This window comes from Leptonychotes weddellii, chromosome 8 (genome assembly GCF_054177405.1).
Source record: "Leptonychotes weddellii isolate Sample4059 chromosome 8, ASM5417740v2, whole genome shotgun sequence".
Lineage (NCBI taxonomy): Eukaryota > Metazoa > Chordata > Mammalia > Carnivora > Phocidae > Leptonychotes > Leptonychotes weddellii.
This window is the reverse complement of record NC_138376.1, coordinates 13,564,648-13,589,349: the sequence shown is the minus strand read 5'-3', so window position 1 is coordinate 13,589,349 and position 24,702 is coordinate 13,564,648. Positions and strand designations below refer to the sequence as shown.

The 24,702-nt window shown below is 38.0% G+C and overlaps 1 protein-coding gene across 1 annotated transcript in view; it reads left to right on the top strand.

Annotated features, from left to right (window-relative positions):
• SYCP2L (synaptonemal complex protein 2 like) overlaps positions 1-24,702 on the top strand; it is a 115,589-nt gene that overhangs the window by 12,687 nt on the left and 78,200 nt on the right. The window contains exons 6-18 of the mRNA XM_081827528.1: positions 5,571-5,656; positions 5,765-5,853; positions 7,768-7,802; positions 8,747-8,889; positions 10,829-10,881; positions 11,494-11,539; positions 13,197-13,289; positions 13,386-13,446; positions 18,052-18,197; positions 19,644-19,737; positions 20,234-20,328; positions 21,054-21,111; positions 21,215-21,296. Of these exons, the coding sequence (XP_081683654.1) occupies positions 5,571-5,656; positions 5,765-5,853; positions 7,768-7,802; positions 8,747-8,889; positions 10,829-10,881; positions 11,494-11,539; positions 13,197-13,289; positions 13,386-13,446; positions 18,052-18,197; positions 19,644-19,737; positions 20,234-20,328; positions 21,054-21,111; positions 21,215-21,296 (1,081 nt within the window). The remainder of the gene's footprint in view (positions 1-5,570; positions 5,657-5,764; positions 5,854-7,767; positions 7,803-8,746; positions 8,890-10,828; positions 10,882-11,493; positions 11,540-13,196; positions 13,290-13,385; positions 13,447-18,051; positions 18,198-19,643; positions 19,738-20,233; positions 20,329-21,053; positions 21,112-21,214; positions 21,297-24,702) is intronic.

The window sequence follows — 24,702 nt, the reverse complement described above, 5'->3', positions numbered from 1 at the left end:
CTCCGTGGTTCTATCACTTGCCAGAAGCGGCCGACGGAGGCCCCTCCCCCGCCGTCTCTCCTCCCGAATATCGCCTTGGATTCACTTCTCCGCACGTCCTACCTTCCAGAAAGTGGTCACTTTTCTGTTCAGAGAGTTGTTGCTATTCCTTTCTTCGATCTCCTGTTGAGTTTGTAGGTGTTCAGAATGGTTTGATCCCTATCCAGCTGAATTCCTGAGAGGAGACGAAATCCAGGTCTCCTACTCCTCCGCCATCTTGCTCCCTAGAGCCCCTATTTTTGATTGCACCTCATTAATAGCCTTTTTGATTTCGACTTGGTTAGATTTTAGTTCTTTTATTTCTCCAGAAAGGGTTTCTCTAATAACTTCCATGCTTTTTTCAAGCCCAGCTAGTATCTTTAAAATCATCATTCTGAACTTTAGTTCCACATTGTACTAATATCCGTATTGAGTAGGTCCTGGGCAGTTGGTACTGCCTCTTGTTCTTTTTGCCGAGGTGATTTTTTCCATCTTATCAGTTTGTCCAGAGGAGAATAGATGAATGAGAGAACAAAATGCTAACGGGGTAACAACGTCCCCAGAAAATATACTCGAAACAAATCAGAAAAGACCTTCCAGAAAGTGGTTGCTTTTCTGTTTAAAGAGTTGTTCTCATTCCTTTCTTCTATCTCCTGTTGAGTTTGTAGGTGTTCAGAATGGTTTGACCCCTATCCAACTGAATTCCTGGGACCAGATGAAATCCAGGTCTCCTACTCCTCCACCATGTTGCTCCGCCCGCCTCCCCTTGACTGATTTTTACAGGCATAATTATTTTTATTACTTTTGTGCTTCATTCTTTTATTCTTACTTATAGTCTTTCTTTCCAGAGTCCCCTTTATCATTTCTTGTAGGGCCAGTTTATTGATTATGGTAGTTGGGAAACTCTCTTATTCTGAATGATGGCCTTGCTGGATAGAGTACCATTGGTTGCAAATTTTTTCCTTTCAGCACTTTGAATATATCATGCCACTCTCTTCTGGCCTAAAAAGTTTCTGCTTAAAGATCAGCTTATAGCCTTATGGGGTTTGTTTTTGATATATATGTAACTATTTTGCTGCTCTTAAAATTCTCTATCGCTACATTTTGCCATTTTAATTACTATGTGTCTTGGTGTGGACTTCTTTGGGTTTATTTTTGTTGGGAACTCTCTTGCCTCCTGGATCTGGATAGGTTTCAAACCTTCCCCAGATTAGGGAAATTTTTAGTGGTTTCTTCAAATAGACTTTTATTCCCCCTTTTCTCTCTTCTCCTTCTGGGATCTCTTAATGTGAATATTATGCTTTATGGGGTTACTGAGCTCCCTAAGTCTTCTCATTTTGCCTAATTTTTTTTTCTCACCTGCTCAGCTTGATTACTTTCCATTATTACTGTCTTCCATGTTAACTTGCTCCTCTCCTCTCTTTAGCCTGTTATTCCATCTAGTATATTTTTAAATTTCATTTATTGTGTTCATCTCCACTTCTTTCATCTTTTAAGATTTATTTATTTTAGAGTGCATGTGCATGCATGTAGTGGGGGGAGGGGCAGAGAGAGGGAGAGACAGTCACAAGCAGAGTCCATGCTGAGCACAGAGCCGAATGCAGGGCTTGATCTCACAAGCCTGAGATCACAACCTGAGCTGAAAGCAAGAGTCAGATGCTTAACCAACTGCACTACCCATGGGCCTCTCTGGTGGTTTTTTTGTTTGTTTGTTTTTTTAAATCTTTCCATTAATGTTCTCTCTGATATCCTCCACTCTTAAGTGCATTGAGTATCTTTATGATCATTACTTTAACTTTTTTATCAGGCATATTACTTATATTCACTTTGCTTATGTCTTTTGTTGTGGTCTTTACCTGTCCTTTCATTTGGGACATACCTGTCTCATTTTGTCTAATTCTGTGTCTGTTTCTGTGTTTGGAAAGTCAGCTATGTCTCCTGCTCTTAAAAATAAAAGCCTTATGAAGGAAACGTTCTGTATTATCCTGCAGTGCAGTGTCCCCTCTTCACTAGAACCTGGTGCTTCAGGAGGTATCCCATATGTGTGTTGTGTGTGCCCTGCTGTTGTGGGGATTCATCTTTTTTGTGTGGGATCCCTGGTGTGATTTCTCTCCATTTCTGGGGCTCCCCACCCCCCATGAAAGGCTACAGTCAGTTTTGCTCCCCACTGACCTTCTTATCCTCTCCAATATGGCCTCTTTTATACTTTTGTGGAGTTTGTTGTGCCAGTCTTCAGGTTGTTTTCTGGGTTATTTATGCTGTTGTTGCCATTTTTATCTGTGGGATGAGGTCACCTTAGGGTTCTCTTACACTCCATCTTCCCTATGATTGGAAATAGTCCATTTGCATTTAAAGTAATTATTGCAGGTATGTATTGACATTTTGTTAATTCTTTTCCAGTTGTTTTTGTAGTGTTGTATCTTCTGCTTTTGTCCCTTGTGCTTTGAAGGCATTCTTTAGGGTTATGCTTGGATTCCTTTTTCTTTTTTTGTGTATGTGTATTAGAGGTTTTTGATTTATGATTACCATTAGGTTCATTTGTCATCTTTTGTATATAGCAATTTTTATTAAGTTGATAGTCACTTAAGTTTGAGCACATTCTAAAAGCACCTAATTTTTCATCCCCCTTCCATATTTTCTGTATATGATGTCATATTTTGCATCTTCTTATTTTGTATATCCTTGGCTGGTTTTTTGTAGATATAGCAGATTTTACTATTTTTGTGTGTGAACAAACTGGCTTTATAGTTGAATCTACTACCCTAATTATATGATTACTTTTACTGTGAATTTTTTTTTCTTATAATTTTCTTCTAGTTATGGCCTTTTCTTTCCACTCAGATAATTCCCTTTAACCTTTCTTATAAGGCTGGTTTAGGGGTGATGAACACCCTTAGCTTTTGTCTAGGAAACTCTTTATCTCTTCTATTCTGAATGATAACCTTGCTGGGTAGAGTATTCTTGGTTGTGGTTTTTTTCCTATTAGTAGTTTGAATAGATCATTCCATTCCCTTCTGACCCACAAAGTTTCTGGTGGAAAATAAGCTGATGATTTTGTGGGGTTTCACTTATATGTAACTATTTCCCTTTGCTGCTTTTACAATCCTTTTATTCCATTTTGCCATTTTTGGTATTCATGTGTCTTGATGTGGACCTCTTTGTGTTCATCTTGTTAGGATTTCTGTTTCCTGGATCTGGATGTCTGTTTCCTTCTCCAGTTTAGGGAAGTTTTCAGTTATATCTTCAAATAAATTTTCCACCCCTTTCTTATCTCCTTCTGGGATTCCTACAATGTGAATTTTATATGCTTGATGCTGCTGCTGAGTTCCCTTAACCTATTATTTTTCACCTTTTGCTGTTCAGCTTGGTTCTTTTCCATTACCCTGTCTTCCAGATCAGTGAGCTGTGCTTTTGTCTCCTCTCATATGCTTGATTCCCTCTAGTTTTTTGTTCTTGTTACTGAATTCTTCATCTGATTGTTTTTATATTTTCTATCTTTGTTGATGATCTTACTCTCATCCACTCTTAAGTCCAGTGAGTATTTCTGTGACCATTACTTTGAATTCTCTATCATATTGCTTATCTCCATTTCTTTTAGTTCTTGTGCTGTGATTTTTGTCCATTCTTTCATTTGGGACATATTCCTATTTTCCTCACTTTATCTTTTTCTATGTGTTATGGAGGACAGCTGTGTCTCCTGGTCTTGAAAGTAGTTGCCTTGTATAGAAGTTCAGTGGTTCCCTATAGTGCCATGCCCTCTAGTCATCAGAACCACACAAGCTAGTGGTGCGTCTCCTATGTGGGTTGTGTATACTTTTCTGTTGTGTCTAGCTGTGTTTATTTTCAGCCCAGTCAGCTGCAATGACCCACTTTGCCTACTGTGGGTGCACTGGGCAGGGTTTGGTCCATGCAGCATTGAGGGGCCTGTGTAAGGCCTCTGTGGACTTGTAGGTGGGCAGGATCAGCAGTCAGGCTAGTTGTCTGGAATTAGCCTCTCTGTGTGAGTATATCAGATGACCAGCCTTTCTCCCTATGTGGCTCAGAGGCTTTCATTGGTGGGTAGGGTTGGCAGTCAGACTAGGTATCTGCAACCAACCTCTTTGTTGCAAGCACACCTAATAGCAGGTCTTTCTCCTTGTGTGATTGGCTAAAAGGCTTGGCTGCTAGAACTGTGGGCAAACTGGTGTGTGGGATTATTTCCTCTTCCTCTCCAGGGCAGTAGTCACTTTGGAATGGTGCTGGTCCCCACTGGGGCAGCTTGCTTGGTGTGGTGGTAGGAGCCACTTTGTAAGGATGGCTGCTGAGGCAGGTGGGTTGGATGGGGCAGGTTTATAAGGGAGCATTGGGGGTGGGGCACGTGGTGCTAGCAAGATTGGAGGAGAGTGTCACCGCAGGCTCCCATAATTGTCCAGCTATGTAAGCTGAGGGAGAGGAAGAGAAATGGTGCCCACCAGCATTTTTGTTCTTAGAGAAGTCTCCTAAAGATTCCTGCCCCTCCACCACATATTCTGAGATTAGTAAATAAATCTCTTCAATGTGTGCCCCAGGTAGTTTTGAAACTGCTACTTTTTTGCCATGTCTCAGGCCAGGTTATTTATTATGCTGACTCTTTGAGGGTGGGGACTCTTGTAGAATTCATGTTCTTTTATGTTTTTGTGATAAGTCACATGCTTCTTAAATCTTCGTTTCCTGAAGTAAGCACTTTTTAAAAAGTCCCTTTTTTGCTACCTAATGGCAGTGTTCCTCTTTCCCTTTAAAATCTGCAAGTTTTAAACTGGCAGGCAAGTTGTTGGCATAGCTCCTAGCCAAATTTCTGGTTTCTAGAGATCATCCAGCAGTATCAATCTGGCTTTTTTTAATGGAAGAGGAATCTTTTTTTACTTCTATTTTCTGGTTTTGGGTTCCTACAATCTCATGAGTTCTATGGGCGGTAAATATGATGTGATGAATAATCCATATATAAAAATTGCAAATTTGAACTTATAAGAGTAATGCTAGGATCTTACCATAAATTTTTGTACTTTTCATAAGTGTATACTGTCATTTTATATCTTAATGTGCATAAATGAAATCATAGTTTAATAAGCATAGAGGATAATCTCATACCCATTTCTTTTACTATGCACTGACCTATAAATAACTGAAGTTTCCGTAATTATGCTGTTTAATAAAGGCCAATACTTTTTTCAAACCCTACTTCTGTTAGCATAAGGCCTCAAAATTTTTATTTTTAAAAAACATACAATGTAAGAAACAACAGAAAACTGTGCAGTAGTACTCTTTGTATATCTGTCTGGACAGAAAAACAAAAGTAGCTTTGCTTGAGATAGGGTAATCACACAGTCACACTTTGTGTATGCTGTTCTTTTCCTCAATGTGGGTCTATGCAATGCAAGTGTATTTTGTCCCTGTTTTATTGCCCAGACTGTTTTAATTTCTAAAATGGTTATTGCTCTCATGGCTTTTCCAGTCTCTGCCACTTCCTGTTTTGTGGGAGTCCTTTCCTTATTCTTTTTAGCATCAATTTGATTCTTCTAAAATTATGCTTTCAGGGAAAATTGAGATGTTGGATTCCTTCATACTTACCTTAGGATTTCTGGTGACAGAAAAGACTGTAAATCGTTTCATTCAGCAGGAGGTGAGTTGCAAATAACAAAACTGATTAACAGCTGCTCTAAAGACCTTAGAGAGGGTTGTGCAATAAGCCTTCATGTTTCCTCCCTGTAAATACTTTCTCTGACTCCAGGCTTTGAAAACTTTGAACTCCATTTTTCATGCCATGCCTCGGGAAGAGCGAAGACGACTCCCCTTGTTGGAAGGCCCACGTCATCTTATGTAAGTGACCTTGTACTTGATTATGGGATGATGTAAGGCTAAAACTCCTCTGGATTGTACTACCTCTGTCTTTGTTCTCCTTAGACCTAACACCTTCATTGCTTCTTTCAGTAAATGTGTACCTATGCATGCACTGTGCTAAGCAGCAAAGGAGGACTAAGGGAAAAAGCTAGACTTTGCTAAGTTCTTCTTTAGTAGTATGTTTATCAAGTTTATGAGTTGAAATGCTTTCTTGGGCCATAGGTTATTGTTTTCTCTGTGAATGTGAGTTAAATTAGTGACTCATGGAGAATGTTAAGAGTACAGAGCCAGACTGCTGGGCTCCAAATCCTGGTTTTGCCACCTCTTTGCTCACTAAAATGGAGCCAACCATAATCCTTGATTGATAGTTATTATACAGGTTGAATCAAGCAAGCCATTGAAAGTGATAAGCATGTTACTTAGTAGCAAATGATCAAAGGCTGCCAACTTTTAGCTATGCCAATGTAATTTGTATTGCTTTTCAACAATGGAAAAACAGTGGATTTTTGTTTTTTGATGACTGTTATAATTATGTAGTTCTTGGGACATTGAAATTTGGAGGTAAAGTTATAATGTGTGGCCATGGAAAGAGCAAAACCAGCACCCATTTTAAAATTTGAACCTAAATGTTACTGTGTTAACCACTAACCAGCATCATTGATATATTGTGGCATGCATCATTCATGTGACAAGCAGCCATGACTGATGAGAGGAGGGGCAATCAAGTTTGTCCTATTGTAGGCCTGAATGAAGTGATGGTGAGCATGGAGCCCACTGCTATCATGTTTGTCCATTTAACTAATGTTTGCAGCATGCAATTTTTCTACTGAATATTTCCTTAAAAATATTTGACTACATTAATTTAATCATTACTCTTAATGTTATATTTAGAATTGGAGAACAACTGAGCTGATGTTTTCTCATAAGTTTTCAAACTAATCCTGTTGTCCTGCCTTATTGTTTATGTGTTATAGAAAGTCTGGAATGTTCTGGACTTCAGGTTAGATGTAAAGTCTGCAAGCACAAAGCAGTGGTACTATTTTAAGGCTTCTTTTTAATAGTAACAAATCAACCTGTTTATGAGAAACTGAACTAAGAGGTTTCTTGGCCAATCTAGTCTTTAAAATGGGAATTATTTCAGACATTAAAAGACCAGTATCATACTTGTTAGCATTTAGTTGAAATTGTTAAATGAATATAGGATATGGGAGTCTGTTGTTAAATGTAATAGGGTTAGGTTATTACATGATAAATAATATATCAGTTTTTAAAAGCAGTTCAAGAGCTCACTGGAAAGACTCACAGCACCTACTGTAGCATTTCTTCCAGTTATCAACTATGTTTTTAAAAAGATTATACAAAAAATATATACATGCAAGTTGGTGAGATGACTATAAAATTCCAGAATCTTAGCGTTTGATAATCTTCAGACATCCTCCAATTGAATTCACTTTACAGAAGGAAAAATAGAACCTCTGAATGTATAATAACTCTAGCTTCTTTTAAAAAGTACATTTAAGTCATTAATACATAATTTTTCCATAAAGATGTATTCTTGACATTTAAGAAATTCTGATGATGAATTTGAAATAATTTCAAAAATGCACATCGTGGTGGGGGGCCATGGGTGGCTCAGTCGGTTAAGCATCTGCCTTTGGCTCAGGTCATGGTCTCAGGGTCCTGGATCGATCCTGTGTTGGGCTGCCTGCTCAGGTGGGAGTCTGCTTCTCCCTTTCCCTCTGCCCCTCCCCTCAGTTCATGCATGTGCTCTCCTCTAATAAATAAAATCTTTAAAAAATATTAAAAATATACATCTTGGTTTTAAATTTTAATACTAATATAGTAAAGTTTTATGTACATTTCAGTAAAATGTAATTTATCTAAATGTTTCAGGAAAGACCTGGCAAGGACAATCTTGACTGTGGGTGGTAAGACGTGTTTAGAATTTTAAATATTAGAGTATTACATATTGGACTCTTGGGGGTTTTGTGAGCATCTTAAAACTATGGGTAAAAATTATGGTCAAGTTGAAAATAGGAATAGCACTTCTTTTTTAATTTATTATGAAAAGTTTTAGCATGCTGAAAGCCATAAAGAATAATTCATGAATACTCATTTCCTCACCAATCAGCCTAGTCAAATTTTATCATTTTGCCACATTTACTTCATCTTTAAGTAAAATCAGTTACAGGTAAAGCCCTGGTATACATGTCCCTGATCCCATTCTCCTCTCCATTAGTAGAGGTAATCCTTCTTGGATTTGTTTCTCATTCAAAAGTATGTTTTTCTACTTTTGTTCTACGTATTCATAAACAAGATACATTACTTTTTTCTAATTTTATTTAAATTCTAGTTAACATATAGTGTAATATTAGTTTCAGGAGTAGAATTTAGTGATTTGTCACTTCATATATTGTTTTGCAAATTTTAAAAGCATTCTGTAAATGTCCTTCTATTATACATATCCAGCTGCAACTTGCTTTTTACTTTTAAAATCATTTGAAATTTAAACATGTTATATGTAGTTTTTATCAGTCATGAAATATCACAATTTATCTTGATTATTTTTGTAATATATTTTTAAGCCTGTTTGAGTTGCTTTTGATGAATATTTTAATATAAAACATAAAATGCAGAAGTATGTTTTAATTGTTATATGCTGGCCTATTTAGATTTTCTGCTAATGTTTCTTAAATATTGAATTTAAGTAAAATGCTCTAGGATACATCTTACTGCTTATAACTGTAATGTACAATGCTAGTCTTCTAAGATGGAATTTCTTAGAACAAGTGCTAATCTGTAGAACTCCCCCCCTTTTTTTCTTTTGCTTTATGCCCATCCTAGAATGATCTACCATGTTCTTAATCTCTAGATTATGACCAGCAGGTTGCTCTTTCTGAAGCATTGTGTAGGCTGACCTTGAAAAAATCAAGGGATGAGCTTGTCCATGAGTGGTTTGAAGATGATGTCATTGCTGAAGCTTTCAAAGAAATTAAGGATCGAGAATTTGAGACGGTGAGATTCCTGGTCATCAAAAGTCCATTTAACCAATTCATCATTAGGAATAATGGCAGTCCTGGAATCCATCCCGGGCATGGAGTGCTTCTCCAGTTTTATACAAAAAAAAAAAAAAGTCCATTTAACCAATACTTATTAAACCTCCTCAGTGTTTTCTTCAACATTGGGCTCAGGGGAGGAATTTTTCTTAAATTAATAAATGATTTAAGTGAATAAGTAGCCATTCTTAAGCTTCCTGTTTCCCATTTATGTGAAATGATCTGAGGACTGTATGAACAGAAAATCTGTGCACCAAATATGGGCATACAGATAAAACTCTTTTTTTAAGGTAATTTGGACTGGAGACAGACGATGTGAATATGATGGATCCAGTCCAAGAAAATGTCATGGAGTGGGGAGCAATTTTCAGTGCGTCTCAGATGGTAGGGAGAGCTGGAAGAGAAAATGTGCATTTCAGCCTTGTACAGAGCAGCTGGGGCAATGAGGGGAGGTTGAAATTGGCATGGGGTGTTCTAGTTGCAGAGGAGTATTATAGGTAGTTGTGTTTTGAGCCATCCGGCCTCTCTATTTTAGAGGAATAATAATTTCCAGTGTTTTCCATGCAATCTGGGCTCATGGTGACTATATTCCCAAATAGCACAGAAATAGCTTGTAGCTTTGCTGCATACTCACCTCCATCCTAAAATGGCTAAAATGTTTTTCCTCTTCTTTCTAAAAGTTCCTAAAATGAAGGTTAGGTCCTTAGAAAAAGGTAAAATTCTTAATAACCATGCTCATGTTGAACCAAGCTTTTCTGGTCAAAACTGCTATGCAATTAGAATTTTATTAAATCTGAAATTTTAAATATATTATTAAAAATATTAACTTTGAGCCTACTGCCAGATAGGTAGTAGTTGTTTAGCCAGTATTGAATTTGATCTAAATGGAAAGACCATAAGGCTCAGGTTTGAGTACTACTTCCCTGGCTTACATGATGTATGCATTTTGGTAAGGTGGTTGATTTACAAAGCCTTAGTGTCATTATCTGTGAAATGGGAATACAACCCACCTTAAAGTTGTGAGAACTGAATGAGAGAAACCAACATGCATGGGATGTTAAACTCAGAGGTTAGTTCCCTTTTTCTCTCTACGTCATTCCCTCATGGTCAGGGAAATTTCATGAAAATAGGGCAAAAGTAACATTTCTCAAATCCTTCCCCCCCCCCTCCCCCAGAGCCATTGACTTCTTAATGGAACTACTTTTAGGTCAAAGCTTACATTACTGCTGTCTATTTAGTGCTGCATAAAGATGCAGAGTGTAAGGATGGACTACAATAGCCAGTCCTCCCTAAGAAAAGGGACAAAAGCCTGGGTCCGTGTCTGTTCAGCTTTAGTATTTTGGAGGCAACAAATTTACCTTCTTACTTGCTTCTGGTCAGGAGAACTCTCTAAAAATAATCCTTATTCTCTGAACCTGTATGAGCAGAGAGAAACCAGGAAGGAATGGGATAGAGAACTCCTCATAAGGAAAATTGGCAGTGGATAATGCACCCAGAATAACCCCAAAATTGATAAGTTTATGGGTTTGTGGTTGGCTCGTTCTGGGCAGATGTTAGCAAGATAGATGCCAATGGGTTAGCAAAACTATAATCTAGGTCACTAGTTAAATGTATTTCTTTTCTCTTAACCCAGTGAAATGTAACTGTGCACATAACCTTTGGAGACTTAAAGCATTCCTCAGCTGAAAATCTCCTGGCTGGGGGTTCCTTCCAGAATTTGGGTCTGAAGCTTCCTCTTTCTAACACAATGTATTGTTTTAATTAACCTGTAATAACGAATCTTGGTGGAACCTTGTGATGTTACTGGATCCTGGGAATTTAGAAGCAAACACTAGCATCTGAATGCTGGTAAAAATATTTAAAACTTTTTTCTTAAAGTTTGCATTATTTCTTTGAAGGATAGTAGACGGTTTCTCAATTACCTAAACAACAGACTTGGAGATGAAAGAAGGTAAGTATGTCTCTGGGTGTCATTTTATTGACTAGTCTTATTTTGAAAATGTCTAATATTAGAAATCTAGGCTATGTTTTATTTAAGGAGAGAATAGAAGATACATAACTTATTGATCACTACTCTGTTATCCATTGAATAGAAATACCAGGAGATTAGATCCATTCTCCATAGTGATTCATTTGTATGTGTTTAAAAATGCTCTACGTGTTTGTTTTGTTTTGTTTTTAGCATATTTACTTATGATTTGGACTATTTTTAACATGTTCCCTGGGAGATTTTATGAAGTCAGTGGGGATAGGCTTATTACAGAAAAAGTTCTTGATGAGAATTTGCTAAATTCACTCATTGGAATCTTGACCAGCAACTAGGCAGAGAAACAGTACCAGTAAGCCTGGCTTGTAGACCACTAAACTTGGCTTGTACACTTGCCAGATGGAGACTGGAAATCTACCCAGAGTAGTATCCATTTGCAGGTTTGAGACCCTCTTCCATACTTTGTGCAAAAAGATTTAATAGCATAACCTAGATAAAAATGCTCGTTATAGAACATGTAGATTGTGTTTGGGATTGACCCACATTATATTTTTTACATTGTCAAGTGTTTTGCAGGGTCTATTCATTTCCGTGTATTGCTGCCTTTGCTGATGGGCACGAGGTATGTTTGTCTCTGGGGGCCGTGAGGGGTATATATGGGTCTCATAGACCGTAAGTTAGGTATACATAATTAGGCCAAACTGCTCTCCCTACAAAGGGCTTTTTAGAAAAGGAAGCTTACTTCTTTTAGAGGCCTCAATTCTGAAGCCTTTCTTCACCTGTCTTCTCTCCTACCATAACTGGGATGCATTACTAACAAGTTTAAGGGCCCTACTGTTAATACCAGGTACAGGAATTTTAGGGTTGATACTGTGTTCATGAGCTCTATTACAGAAATCTGGCATTATTTTACCCTACTAATGGGTACCATTATTCATGCCTGTATTGTAGGTAAAAGGGCAATTCCCTTCTTTCCATCCATTTGATGCTCCCCACTTTATCCACAGAAATAGGGGGCACTCTTTTCACTAGATACTTCTACCTTGTACTTTATAGTTTAAGGTTGAGCAGTTTCTTTTTACCACCTTCTTTTGTTTCTAAATGAACAAGGTCGACCTACATCATCTCCACAGGGAATAAATTCTTCAAAGACCTCTAAACCTTGACTTAGTTGAGGTTTCCTGGAACTTGTCTTCAAAATGTCCTAATCAACCATTTCTTTGCTTTGGGTTTAGATGCTGTTTCTTGGCCTCTTGGAATTGAGCCTTTAACCCCTGACTATGCCACAAGTTTTTTCTCCCTAGGACTGATTTTAGTAGCCTGATTGATTTTCTGTATCTCTGTTCTTTTTTTCTTCTGGTTATCTGAAGTTTCCAGTATCTGCTTGGTGGTAGGTTTTTGTTTTTTTGGTTTTTTGTTTTGTTGTGTTTTTGGTTTTTTTTTTGTTTGTTTTGGTTTTTTTTACTTCTAAATTTCCATCAGCTTCAATCAGGGCCCTTAAACTGGCTTCCCGTAACATACATTATAGGTTAAAACCTTCATTCAACTCTATATAGTTGTAAAAAGTAGGCATATATGATGGAAAGATGTCCAAGAAATGCCATTTTCATAAAAGCAAGTGGTCTATTTTTTTCCATTCTTAAGGTATAAAAACTCTTCATATACTTTCTGATGTCTAGAAAACATCTGGGAGGAAACAAAGGCATTGTTAATGTGTCTCTGGAAAGGTATCTATGGGAAGTTGAAGGGCAGAGAAGAAGACCTTTACTGTTTCTATAAACACAATACTGTTTGAAGCTTTTTTACTATAAGCACATATTTATTTTACAATCAATTAAAATGAAGGTAATTTGAAATCTTCAAGTCTTAGCTCTACTCTAATGGATATAGTAAGGTAGATGGCAAATAATCACTTATATTTGATAATACCTCCTTCTCTTGAAGTTTCCATCCCTATGCAGTATGGATTGTTTCTGCTTCAACATAGGACTATTTTCTCATGAGTCTCTCTGGGGGAAAAAGGTTTATGTGGATAGAGTCCTCTGACACATTTAAACATCTTTTAAATGTTAAGCTAAGGTTTTTTTTTCTTCCAGAAATAGCTTAGTTATATAAAGTTAAGACCTTCCTCCTGTTTTGCAGAAGTAAGGCAATAAACACCTCCTATAATTTTAAAGCAATGTTTTTCCAAGAAAAGCAGAAGTTGTTTTTAGTGGAATAATTTCCCTCTGACCCTTTAACAGGATATGTATACAGTTCATGATGAAATTATCTTACAGATGAGGAAACCAGAAGATGAAAAACTAGAGAAATTTTGGATTGACTTCAACCTCGGAAGTCAGAGTGTAACTTTTTATATAGACAATATGAAGGTAACTGTTTGATTCCTACTTAAACCTAAGTGCTTAGAGATTGTTCATATGCAAATATGTTATGTGCTCATGAATGTAACTTATTTTTTTTCCAAGAGTGCTCTGTGGGACTCAGTAAGACTTTTGAAGGAAGCAGTGATTAATTTCAGCATAATAGGTAAGATGATAATTCTAAACTACCCCACATTTAGTTCTGATTCTAGAGCAGACTTTGTTCTTTGAGGTAGGAGGGAGATGGTATAGTGTGGTGGAAGGAACACTGCCCAGGGCCAGGATGCAGGGGTACAAGGTTGGGGACTCCTTCACTTTGTGACTTTAGATTCAGTTACTTGCCTTGCTTTTTCATTGTAAAAGTAGTTATAGTTACTCGAAAACTTTAAAATAGAATCACCATATGAGCCAGCAATTTCACTTCTAGATAGCAGACTCAAAGAGAGATTGGCATACCAATGTTCATTGCAATATCATTCACAGTAACCAAGAGGCAGAAGTGACCCAAATGTCCATCTAAAAAAAAAAGTGGTATATATGTATGATGGAATACTATTCAGCTTTAAAAGGGAAGGGAAGTCTGACACATGCTACAACATGGATGAACCTTGAGGACATTATCCTAAGTGAATAGGCTAATCAGAAAAACAAATAGTAGGATTCCACTTATGAGGTATATTTCAATTAAAGTGATAGAGACAGGAAGTAGAGTAGTGGTTATCAGGGACTGTGGGGAGGAGGAAATGGGGAACTGCAATTTAGTGGGTAGAGTTTTAGATTTGCAAGATAAAATTCCGGAGATCTGTTGTACAATGATGTAAATATACATAATACTACTGAACAATATATTTTAAAATGGTTAAGATGGTTATGCCACAATTAAAAAATTGGGAGCAGGAGGGCAGGTACTTATTACCAGAATGGGAATCTCAAGCCAACTCCATGCTGAGCATGGAGCATGATGTGGGGCTCAGTCTCACCACTGTGAGATCATGACCTGAGCTGAAACCAAGAGTCAGATGATGCTTAACTGACTCAGATGATGCTTAACTGACTGAGCCTGCCCCCAAGTTGTTTTCCTGCCTTCTCTCCAGAAGCCTTAGTCAGTGCCCTCTGGGCTCTATCCCAGCCAAGCCCGGTGACGTTTAAAACTCCAGGCTTTAAGGCCTGCTGGTTGTCAAACCTCACAAAATTCAACCCTTCTCATTTTCCAAGCCAATGGCGTTGGGGAAATGTTCTCCTTGTGTGTTCCCCTGTGTATTCTCTCTTGCCCTTCATCGAGACCACGGCTCCCTCCCCTCCACAGCACAAGGGAGCCACACATCCCACCTTCTTCAGTGTGGCTTCTTCTCCCCCGCTAGTTGTGGAGCTTGTTATGTCCATCCTCAGGCTGATTTTTGGGGTATTTAGCATGATTTGATAGTTATCTAGTCATGTTTGTGGGATGATATAAGCCTAAGGTCCTCTTATTCCACCACCATCTTTTCTCAACAATGTGCATTCATAACATCATTCCTCAGATCCTCCAGGGGCCACACAAAGAGGTAAAGGCAGAGTGCAGAAAGAGCAAGTCCTTGTTTTAAGGTCTATTTTGTCTGATAGAAATATTGCTACCTCAGCTTTCTTTTCGCATCCATTTGCATGACAAATACTTTTCCATCCCTTCACCTTTAATTTGTATGTCTTTAGGTCTGAAATGAGTCTCTCGTAGGCAGCATGTAGATGTGTCTTGCTTTTTTTAATACATTCTATCACCTGCTTTTGATTGGAGTGTTTAGTCCATTTACATTCAAAGAATTACTGATAGGTATGTACTTATTGCCATTTTGTTACTTGTCTTATGGTTGTTTATGTAGTTCTTCTGTGTTCTCTTGCTCTTTCCATTTGCTGGCTTTTTGGATTCGTATGCTTGGATTCCTTTCTCTTTATTTTTTATAAATCTGTTTTTTATTTTGGTTACCATTAGGTTTAGAACATCTTATACATATAGTAATCTATACTAAGGTGATGGCCACTTACGTTTGAATCCATTCTTTACTCCTCTACCTGCCCCCCCCGCCATGTTTTAGGTATATGGTGTCATACTTCTATTTTGTGAATCCCTTGACTGAGTTTTATAGATGTACTTAATTTTACTGCTTTTATGTTTCCCACTTTTCTTACTGTTACGGTCTTTCCTTTCCACTCAGTATCTTTTAACATTTTTTGTAGGACTGGTTTAGTAGTCATGAATTCCTTTAACTTTTGTTTCTGGGGAAATTCTTTATTTCTCCTTCTATTCTGAATGGTAGCCTTGCTGGATGGATTGTTCTAGGTTTCAAGATTTGTCTTCTAGCACTTTGAATATATCATGCCACTCTCTCTGGCTTGCAAAATTTCTGCTGAAAAATCAGGTAATAACCTCATGGGGTTTCCTTTGTATGTAACTGTTTTGCTGCTTTTAAAATTCTCTTTATCACTACTTCTTGCCATTTTAATCATGTATCTTGTTGTGGATCTCCTTGGGTTGATTTTTGTTGGTGACTCTATGCGTCTTGGATCTAGATATCTGTTTCCTTCCCCAGATTAGGGAAATTTCCAGCTATTATTTCTTCAAATAGATTTTCTGCTCCCTTTTCTCTCTCTTCTCCTCCTGGGATTCTTTTTTTAATAGATTTTAAAAAAAGATTTTATTTATTTATTTGACAGAGAGCTAGAGAGCACAGGTAGACAGAGCAGCAGGCAGAGAGAGAGAGGGAGAAGCAGGCTCTCCGCTGAGCAGGGAGCCCGACATGGGGCTCGATCCCAGGACCCTGGGATCATGACCTGAGCCAAAGGCAGATGCTTAACCAGCTGAGCCACCCAGGTGCCCCTCCTTCTGGTATTCTTATAATGTGAATGTTACACTTGGTGGTGTTGCTGAGTTCCCTTAGCCTATTTTCATTTTTTTTTTTTATTATTTTTCTCTCTCCTGTTCCACTTGATTGCTTTCCATTACTCTGTCCTCCAGGTCACTGATCTAATCTTCTTCTTTTAGTCTACTAGTTATTCCATCTAGTGCATTTTTAATTTCAGTTGTTGAGGTCTTCATCTCTGATTGGTTCTTTGTTTTTTGTCTTTGTTGATGGTCTCACTGAGGTCTCCAACTCTTTTCTCAAATCCAGGGAGTATCTTTAAGACCATTACTTTAAATTTTCTATCAGGAATATTACTTATCTATTTCATTTAGCTCTTGCTGTAATTTTGTTCTTTCATATGAGACTTATTCCTCTGTCTCATTTTGTCTGTGTCTGTTTCTACATGTTAGGAAAGTGAGTATCCCCCTTATTTGTTGCATGTGTCCTATTGTTGTGGCTAAGCCACATTTGCCTTCAGTCTAGTTGTCTGCAGTGGTTCTCTTTGCCTGTTGTGACAGGGTTTAGTCCCTGTGTTTTTAGTGGGCCTATTTGGGGCAGCCTTGGGCTTGACTTGAGTCAGACAGGGGTTTGTGAAATGGCATGGTACCAAAGTGCAGGGCACTTTCCCTGTATTGTAGCTTGAGAAGATTTCATTGGTTGGAGGGGCCTGCAGTCAGACTAGATGTCTGCCCCCCACTCCCACACAGTGGGACTGGTCTATGTGGTTATCTTTCTCTCTCCCTAGAGCAGGAGTCACTTTGGAGTGATGGTGGCTCTTGAAGCTGCTTGCACACTGCTAGGCTTGTGATACCTGTTTGGATGGGCTCCAGCCAAGGACATCTTAGAGTGAGCCGGTCCTCAGGAGAACGGAGGGGTGGGATGTGTGGTGCCATGGAGTCAGATACATGTTAAAAATTCTATAGTAGCCTACTGAAAAGGTAAAAAGTAGATCTCAACATATTGTATTTTACCTGATATATCCTAAATATTAATATTTAAACATGTCATCACTATAAAAAGTGAGCTATTCTGCCTGCTCTTTTTTCTGTGAGTCTTCACAAACTGGTTATGTGTTTCATGCTTATAGCACATCAGTTTGCACTAGCCATGTTTCAGGTGTTTAGGGGCCACACATCCAGGCCCATTGTGTGTCTCAATCTTCTTCTCTTTGTTCTCCTCAATCTGTGACCCTTAGTTTTGCCTGTTCTTTCAGGCAGTTTACTCTTTTCTCTCCTGCAGGTTGTGACTCAGCTTGTAGTTACTGTGGCTTATTGTTGAACTCCTCATGAATTTTGGTCTCAACTGTTTCCCAAAACAAATTACTATTTGTCAGTAGAGAGCTATGTCCTGGTAGGAGGCCCTCAAGGAGAATGTTGTCATCTGAGACACAGGTGCCTCCTCAAGTGGAGTCTATTGAAATGAAGAAGGATTATTCCATTTTTGCATATGGGGAATAGTGATTTTTATTTTGAATTTTTAGCAGTGAGTGACATCTGAGAGAAAGAATGAGAATGAATGTTGTGTCTAATATATTGGGGAGTAAAATACCTGCTGCAGGTGAAAGCTTTGTATTCAAAAAATGCTCCTTACAAATCAGATTGAATTCTATAGAAGTCAAAATCCTCTCCAGTGCTTTGCTGCTAAGGTAAGTTACTTCCTATCTTTACAAGATCAACCACATAATCATATTGTAGGTATTTGTATGTATAAATACAGGCACAAATGTGCATCTAATAAAAATAATTTCAAAGTAACTATTTAATATAATTTCTTTTTATCTTATTGCAGAAAAATCTAAACAGTTGACAAATATCCCAGTGCAGTTATTTACAATTATAGAATCTTATAATTTTTTAGTATGTTGATATGCATCTGTATACTTTGTTTTTTGTTAGAAACTGAAAATAGGAAGATCCTCATTATTTGCCTGCAGAAGCCTATTAATATTGACAACAAAGAAGTGATGAAAATAGAAATCCATTTTGATTTGCAATTCAACATATCACAAGCTTCCATTGAAGCTTTAGGAGAAGACAAACAGGTGGCAGATTTAGTTCTTCTTGTTTATTTGAAAATATTTTAGTATGTTTCCCTGTCTCTAACTTCCTTGTTGGGTTTTGATGTGAACATTTGCTCAAGCTGAGATAGCTTGATCTTTGGAACATCATGTAATAAGAATTGAAACATCTGGCTTCTAATCCCAGTTCTTTTCATATATTATTGCCTTATGTAGGACACAAAGCCTCTTTCTGCCTCAAAATGCTTTATCCCATTTATTGTGAACAGTTGAAAATTTTCTAGGGTAACATCACAACCTCACCACATTCTTCCTGAAGTTCTGAGGATACTTGCTGTGGGCTTCTTAGCATTTCCTTCTCTCTCTCCAACCCTTGAGAACTGAGGGGGAATTAGTCGAAATAGCATCTCTTAGGGAGTTTTTCTGAAGTTCTGTCTCCTGGTGTTAAGGTGAAACGGTCTGCACATCTTCTAGACTGCTATGGCCTCTATATCACTAACTATAATGTGTCCTATTTACATACAAGAGCACAATGTCTTGGGAACGCCTGGGTGGCTCTGTTGGTTAAGTGTCCGCTTTTGGATCAAGTCCTGCGTCGGGCTCCCTGCTCAGCAAGGAGTCTGCTTCTCCCTCTGCTTGCCATTCTCCCTGCTTGTGCGGGTGCGCGCTCTGACAAAATCTAAAAAAAAAAAAAATTTAAGCCCTTTATAAAAACAACAACAACAACAACAAAAAATAAACACAATGCCTTTATCACAGATGGCAGACAGAGCAAAGATATTTGTGACAAAAAGACCTAAGATACTGTGGTAGTGGCCATTAGAAGGTTGAATTAAGAGGTCAGAGACCAGAGGAAAGAAGCCTAGGTCCCATTTCCTTTTGGCATTGAGTTGTATGTGAAGACCTGTTATATTCTATAAAGTGCTCTGCAGTAGAGTTTCTGAAGACTCACCCCATGAAAAGGCCATTTCATGGATGAGGATGAGAAATAGAGTAGAATCAATTACTTAATAAAAAAAAAAATGTTACATATGAATTGGCCTAACACTGATGCTAGACTGGCTGAGGCCCCAAGAGGGAGGGCCGCCAGCCCCTCACCAAGAGGGTTCTTGGTTTTATGGGAGAACGAATTCAAGAGCAAGCCATGTAGAGAAAGGGACAAAGATTTATTAAGTCTAGAAGTAAGAAAGGAGCTCCTTCACAAACAAAGTAGTAGTCTCTCCTCCCAGATAAGGAAGCATACCCTCCCCCCACCCCCATGTTGCCTCTGATGAAGGGTTTTGTGTGTTTAAAATTACCTAACCGTATAAGGAAGGGCTTTTAACTTTGGGTTTATTATTTGCACTTGGCAGTAAGATTAACTTCTTCTTATTTATGTTTGTTGTGTTCTGAGCCTTAAGTTTTCCTTAACAAAATTTTTAAGAGTTTATTCCTCTTTTAAGGTCATGTGGATTTTGGCTTACATTTCAGGTGTTGCCTGACCAGACAAGAAGCTCCTCAGAACTTTCTGGTAAACTTGAGAAAGAAGACCCTGACATTCCTAGCAGCCTTGAGAGAGAGACAGGTAACTGGGTAATAAAATCTTGTACTCTGAATTCCTTTTAAAAACAATAAAACCTTACTTGGAAGAGATCACTGCAAGCCTGTGGTGCATGAGAGTAATAAATATGCTATTGTACCTGCAGAGAACAAAGTTGCTAGCCACCTTGAATCATTTTCCCTACCCGATACATTGTCTTATGGGACAATTGGAAATGACAAAGGAGAAAAAATGATAGTCATGGCTGGAGGCAGAAGATGGGGTCATGGAAGAGCCTAGCTACCCACAAAGCTGACCCTGCACAGATCCTGTATCTATTAGGAGTTACGTCCCAAAGCTGTTTCTCAAAGTGCCCATAGATTTTGGATTTGGAAGTTTAACGCAGGATGTAATTACCAGATCTTACCAATAGATGGCGATGTACCTGCAGTGTGGGGTCCACTGAAGAGCAATTGGAGAATGTGTTCACTGTGGAGCATGGTTATTGTTACCACTTTTAATGCTCTGTTCTCTGTTATAGACCAGAAAGAAGAATCCACCAAGCTGGCAGAATTAATGAGTGCCAGAGATGACTATTGCCCAATAACTCTCCCCTTAAATGACCAGTCTGAACCTGTGAGTATGGGATGCTGGGTACAAGATTCTGAACTGTGTCTACCAGGATGCTGACGGGGGAAGCCACCTCTCCTGGCTTGTAGTCTATTTTTTTCCCCTAACCAACTATTTCTCCGTTTTTTGGACCATCCTCTCCTTTAGATCACTTTTGCCTGACATGTTTATTTGTTCTCTTCTTTCACACAACTTGGCTCTCCCGTGGAATGTGTGACTTGGCTGGCTCTGCCTCATTCCCTCACTTGGGATCTGGAGACCAAGATATAGGGGAAAGAGTCTGATGTTTGCAGTCAGACCTGGTTTTCACTTACTAGATACAGGAACTTGGGAAAGTTAATATCATTGAGTCTGAGGCTTCTCATCAATAAAATGAAGGTAATAGCTGGTTCATGCTGTAGCCCTCTTAGATATTATACATTTTGTTTTTAATCCTAACATACTGTTGGCATATACAGGTATTCAGACCAGTCCTCATTTTCTTATATTTGATTACATGGACATTATACAGAAGTGTAACGATAGTGTTTTTGGAACTGACAAATCTTCTGAGGGCAGAAAAATAATTTTTTTTGCAGCAGCTGCCAACAGTCATTAGGAGTCAAGTCTAATGAATAAAAAGCCTGGTATCTTAGTATTTAGTAGAAATGCTTTTCTTTGGATATGTAACATGACTCCAAAAGAATTTTAAAAGAGGGACTTCAGAATCACCATAATTTTTTTTTCTACAGCAAACAAATACAGCAGATAGTTCACCTGAAAAATTGAAAGTGGATGACCCACAACAAGGTCAGCTTTTAAAAAAAAAAAAAATCTATCACAAGACTTGAGTAGTATACTTAAATGTTTGAGAAGCTTAACAATTTTTGTTTTTAATTTTCATGGTTGGAAGTCACTTCAAAACATGAATATTCTTCAGATTTACAGGAACCGTCAGCAAAAATTCAGGATCCTAAATTAAATGACAAATCTAGGTATGTAATTTTTCAAAATTAATAAACCATGTTGATTGCTATTAATGTGACTAGTTAATGTATAAGTCAACTGTCTTTCCATCTTCATCTGGCCACACGCCACACAAGGAGAGAACATTGTGTGCAGTGTTCTGTGGAATGATTTGAGCAGTGCTGGGATGTTCTCCTGACCTACAGGTCTCTACCATTATACCCCCAGTGATATGCTTGGTGATGTAGTTTTCCCCAGCCAGGAAACATGTATCAGCTGGCATTAACTTGCTACTTTTCCATGTAGGCCTATGAAGAATGGATCGTAGGACAAGTAATTTTTTATAGCTTTATATAGAGAGACAATTGGAATAAACTGTGCATATTTAAAGTATGCCATTTGAGTTTTGACATATGTCTATACCAAGGACCATCACTACAATCAAGATAATGTACCTATCCAACATCTGCAAGATATTCTTGCCCCTTTGAAATTCTTCCCTCCTGCCCTTTCTGTCCCCCTTACCTGCCCCTTGCAATCACTGATTCTCTTTTTGCAACAATAGATGAGTTTGCAATTTAAAAAATCTGGTATAGGGCCACCTGGGTGGCTCAGTCGTTAAGTGTCTGCCTACAGCTCAGGTCATGATCCCAGGGTCCTGGGATCGAGCCACGCATCAGGCTCCATGCTTGGCGGGAAGCCTGCTTCTCCCTCTCTCACCCTGCTTGTGTTCCTGCTCTCGCTATCTCTCTCTGTCATATAAATAAAAATCTTTTTTAAAAAGTCTATAAATGGAATCAAAGAGCATGTACTTTTTTTTCTACCAGCTTCTTTCATTCAGCAAAATTATTTTGAGATTTATCCATATTATTGTATCAATAGTTCATTCTATATTGCCAAGTAATAGTTCCTTGTTAAAATAGTTCCTAGTTAAAAGTATTCTTTATATTTAAGCCTTTGTATGGATGTGTATTTTCTCTTGAGTAAATACATAGGAGTGGAATGACTGGATCATTGGTGGTGTAGGTTTAACTTCTGAAAAACCAAAAAACAACCCCTGCCAAAATGTTTTCTAAAGTGGTTAACCATTTAACATTCCCACCAAATCTTCGAGAGTTCTAGTTCCTCGCATTCTTGTTAATACTTGGTAATGTTAGTCTTTTTAATCTTAGCCATTCCAGTGGAAATGTAGTGATATTTCATTGTGGTTTTGATTTGCATTTCTGTAATGACTAATGGTGTTGAACATCTTTTCATGTATTTTCCATCATTCTCTCTCTTCTTGGGTAATATATCTTCAAATCTTTCACTATTAAAAATAGATTATTTGCTTTGAGTTAAAGTGTTCTTTATATATTCTATATATATAGAAGTCCTTTATTAGGTATGTTTTACATACATTTTCTCCGTGTCTGTGGCTTATCTTTTTATTTTTATAAGTGTCTTTTTTTATCTTTCATGCATAATTATTGAAGGCCTGCTGTACGTAGCTAATACAGCTTATTGTTAGACACCTAATAACCTTTACTAAATGCATCCAATTCCATATATTATTCAGTCTTCCCCATATTCCTAAGGAATGTATTATTTTTATCTCCATTTGCTAAAGGAGGAAATGAAGACAACAGAACTTACTCAAGGACATATCCCTAGAAAGTGTTGGCTTAACTATAATATGTCTTTAAAGAGCAAAATTTCTTAGTTTTTATTAAGCTCAATTGATTTTTTTCATTAATTTTTTTTTCTTTTATAATTTAGGCTTTTTTTTTTTGGTGATGTGCTTAAGAAAACTTAGGCAAACTCATCAGTTTCCCTACATTTTCTTTTTTCCCTACATTTTCTTCTGGAACTTTCATAGTTTTAGATCTTATTTCAGTTATGAATCATTTTGTATTTTTATATTGTGTGAAGAAAGGGGGTTTTTTCCCCCTTCTCTCTCTCCCCTCCCTCCCCTTTTCTTTCACATGGCTGTCCAATTATTCCAGATCATTTATTGAAACAATTATTTTTCCCCCATTGAGTTTTCCTGGAAACTTTGAAGAAATCAATTGACCATGTACGTGTAGCTCAATTTCTGGACTGCATGCAGGCATGCCTTTGAGATACTGCAAATTCAGTTCCAGATCACTACAATAAAGGGAATATTGCAGTAAAGCAAGTCAAATGACTTGGCTTCCCAGTGCATACAAAGGTTAGGATTACATTATACTGTAGTCTGTTAAGTATGCAATAGCATCATACAGATACACACTGTATATATTTTAAGTACTTTATTGCTTAAAAATGCTATCTGAGCTTTAAGTGAATCAATCTTTTTGCTGATAGCGGCTCTTGCCTCCATGTTGATGCCTGCTGACTGGTCAGAGTGGTGGTTGCTGAAGGTGGGGTGACTGGCAATTTATTCAGATAAGGCAACAATGAAGTTTGCCACATTGACACTTCCTTTCATGAACAATTTCTCTGTAGCATGAGATGCTCTTTAATAGCAGTTTACTCACAGTAAAACTTCTCTCAAAGTTGGAGTCAGTCCTTCCAAATCCTGCTGCTTTATTAACTAAGCTTATGTAATATTCTAAATCCTTTGACATCTCAAGGATCTTCATAACATCTTCACCATGAATAGAGTCCATCTAAAGAAACCACTTTCAGGCGCCTGGGTGGCTCAGTTGTTAAGCGTCTGCCTTCAGCTCAGGTCATGATCCCAGGGATCAAGTCCCACATCGGGCTCCCTGTTCGGCAGGAAGCCTGCTTCTCCCTCTCCCACTCCCCCTGCTTGTGTTCCTGCTCTCGCTATCTCTCTCTCTGTCAAATAAATAAATAAAATCTTTAAAAAAAAAAAAAAAAGAAACCACTTTCTCTGCTCATTCATAAGAAGCAACACCTCATCTGTTCAAGTTTTAATATGAGATTCCAGCAGCTGAGTCCCATCTTCAAGCTCCACTTCTAATTCTCTTGCTATATCCATCACATCTGCAGTTACTTCACTAGAATCTTGAACCCTTCAAAGAAGTCATCCATGAGGATTGGAATCAACTTCTTCCAAACTCCTGTTAATGTTGATATTTTAACCTCTTCCCATGAATCATGAATGTTATTACTGGCATCTAGAATGGTGAATCCTTTCCAGAAGGCTTTCAATTGACTTTTCCCAGATACATCAGAGGAATCAATATCCATGGCAGCCATAGCCTTAGGAAATACATTTTTTACAATTTTTTATTCTTATGTTAATCCCCTACATTACATCATTAGTTCTAGATGAAGTGTTCCATGATTCATTGTTTGTGCATAACACCCAGTGCTCCATGCAGAATGTGCCCTCCTCAATACCCACCACCAGGCCAACCCATCCTCCCACCCCCCTCCCCTCTAGAACCCCCAGCCTGTTTTTCAGAGTCCATCGTCTCTCATGGTTCGTCCACCCCTCCGATTTCC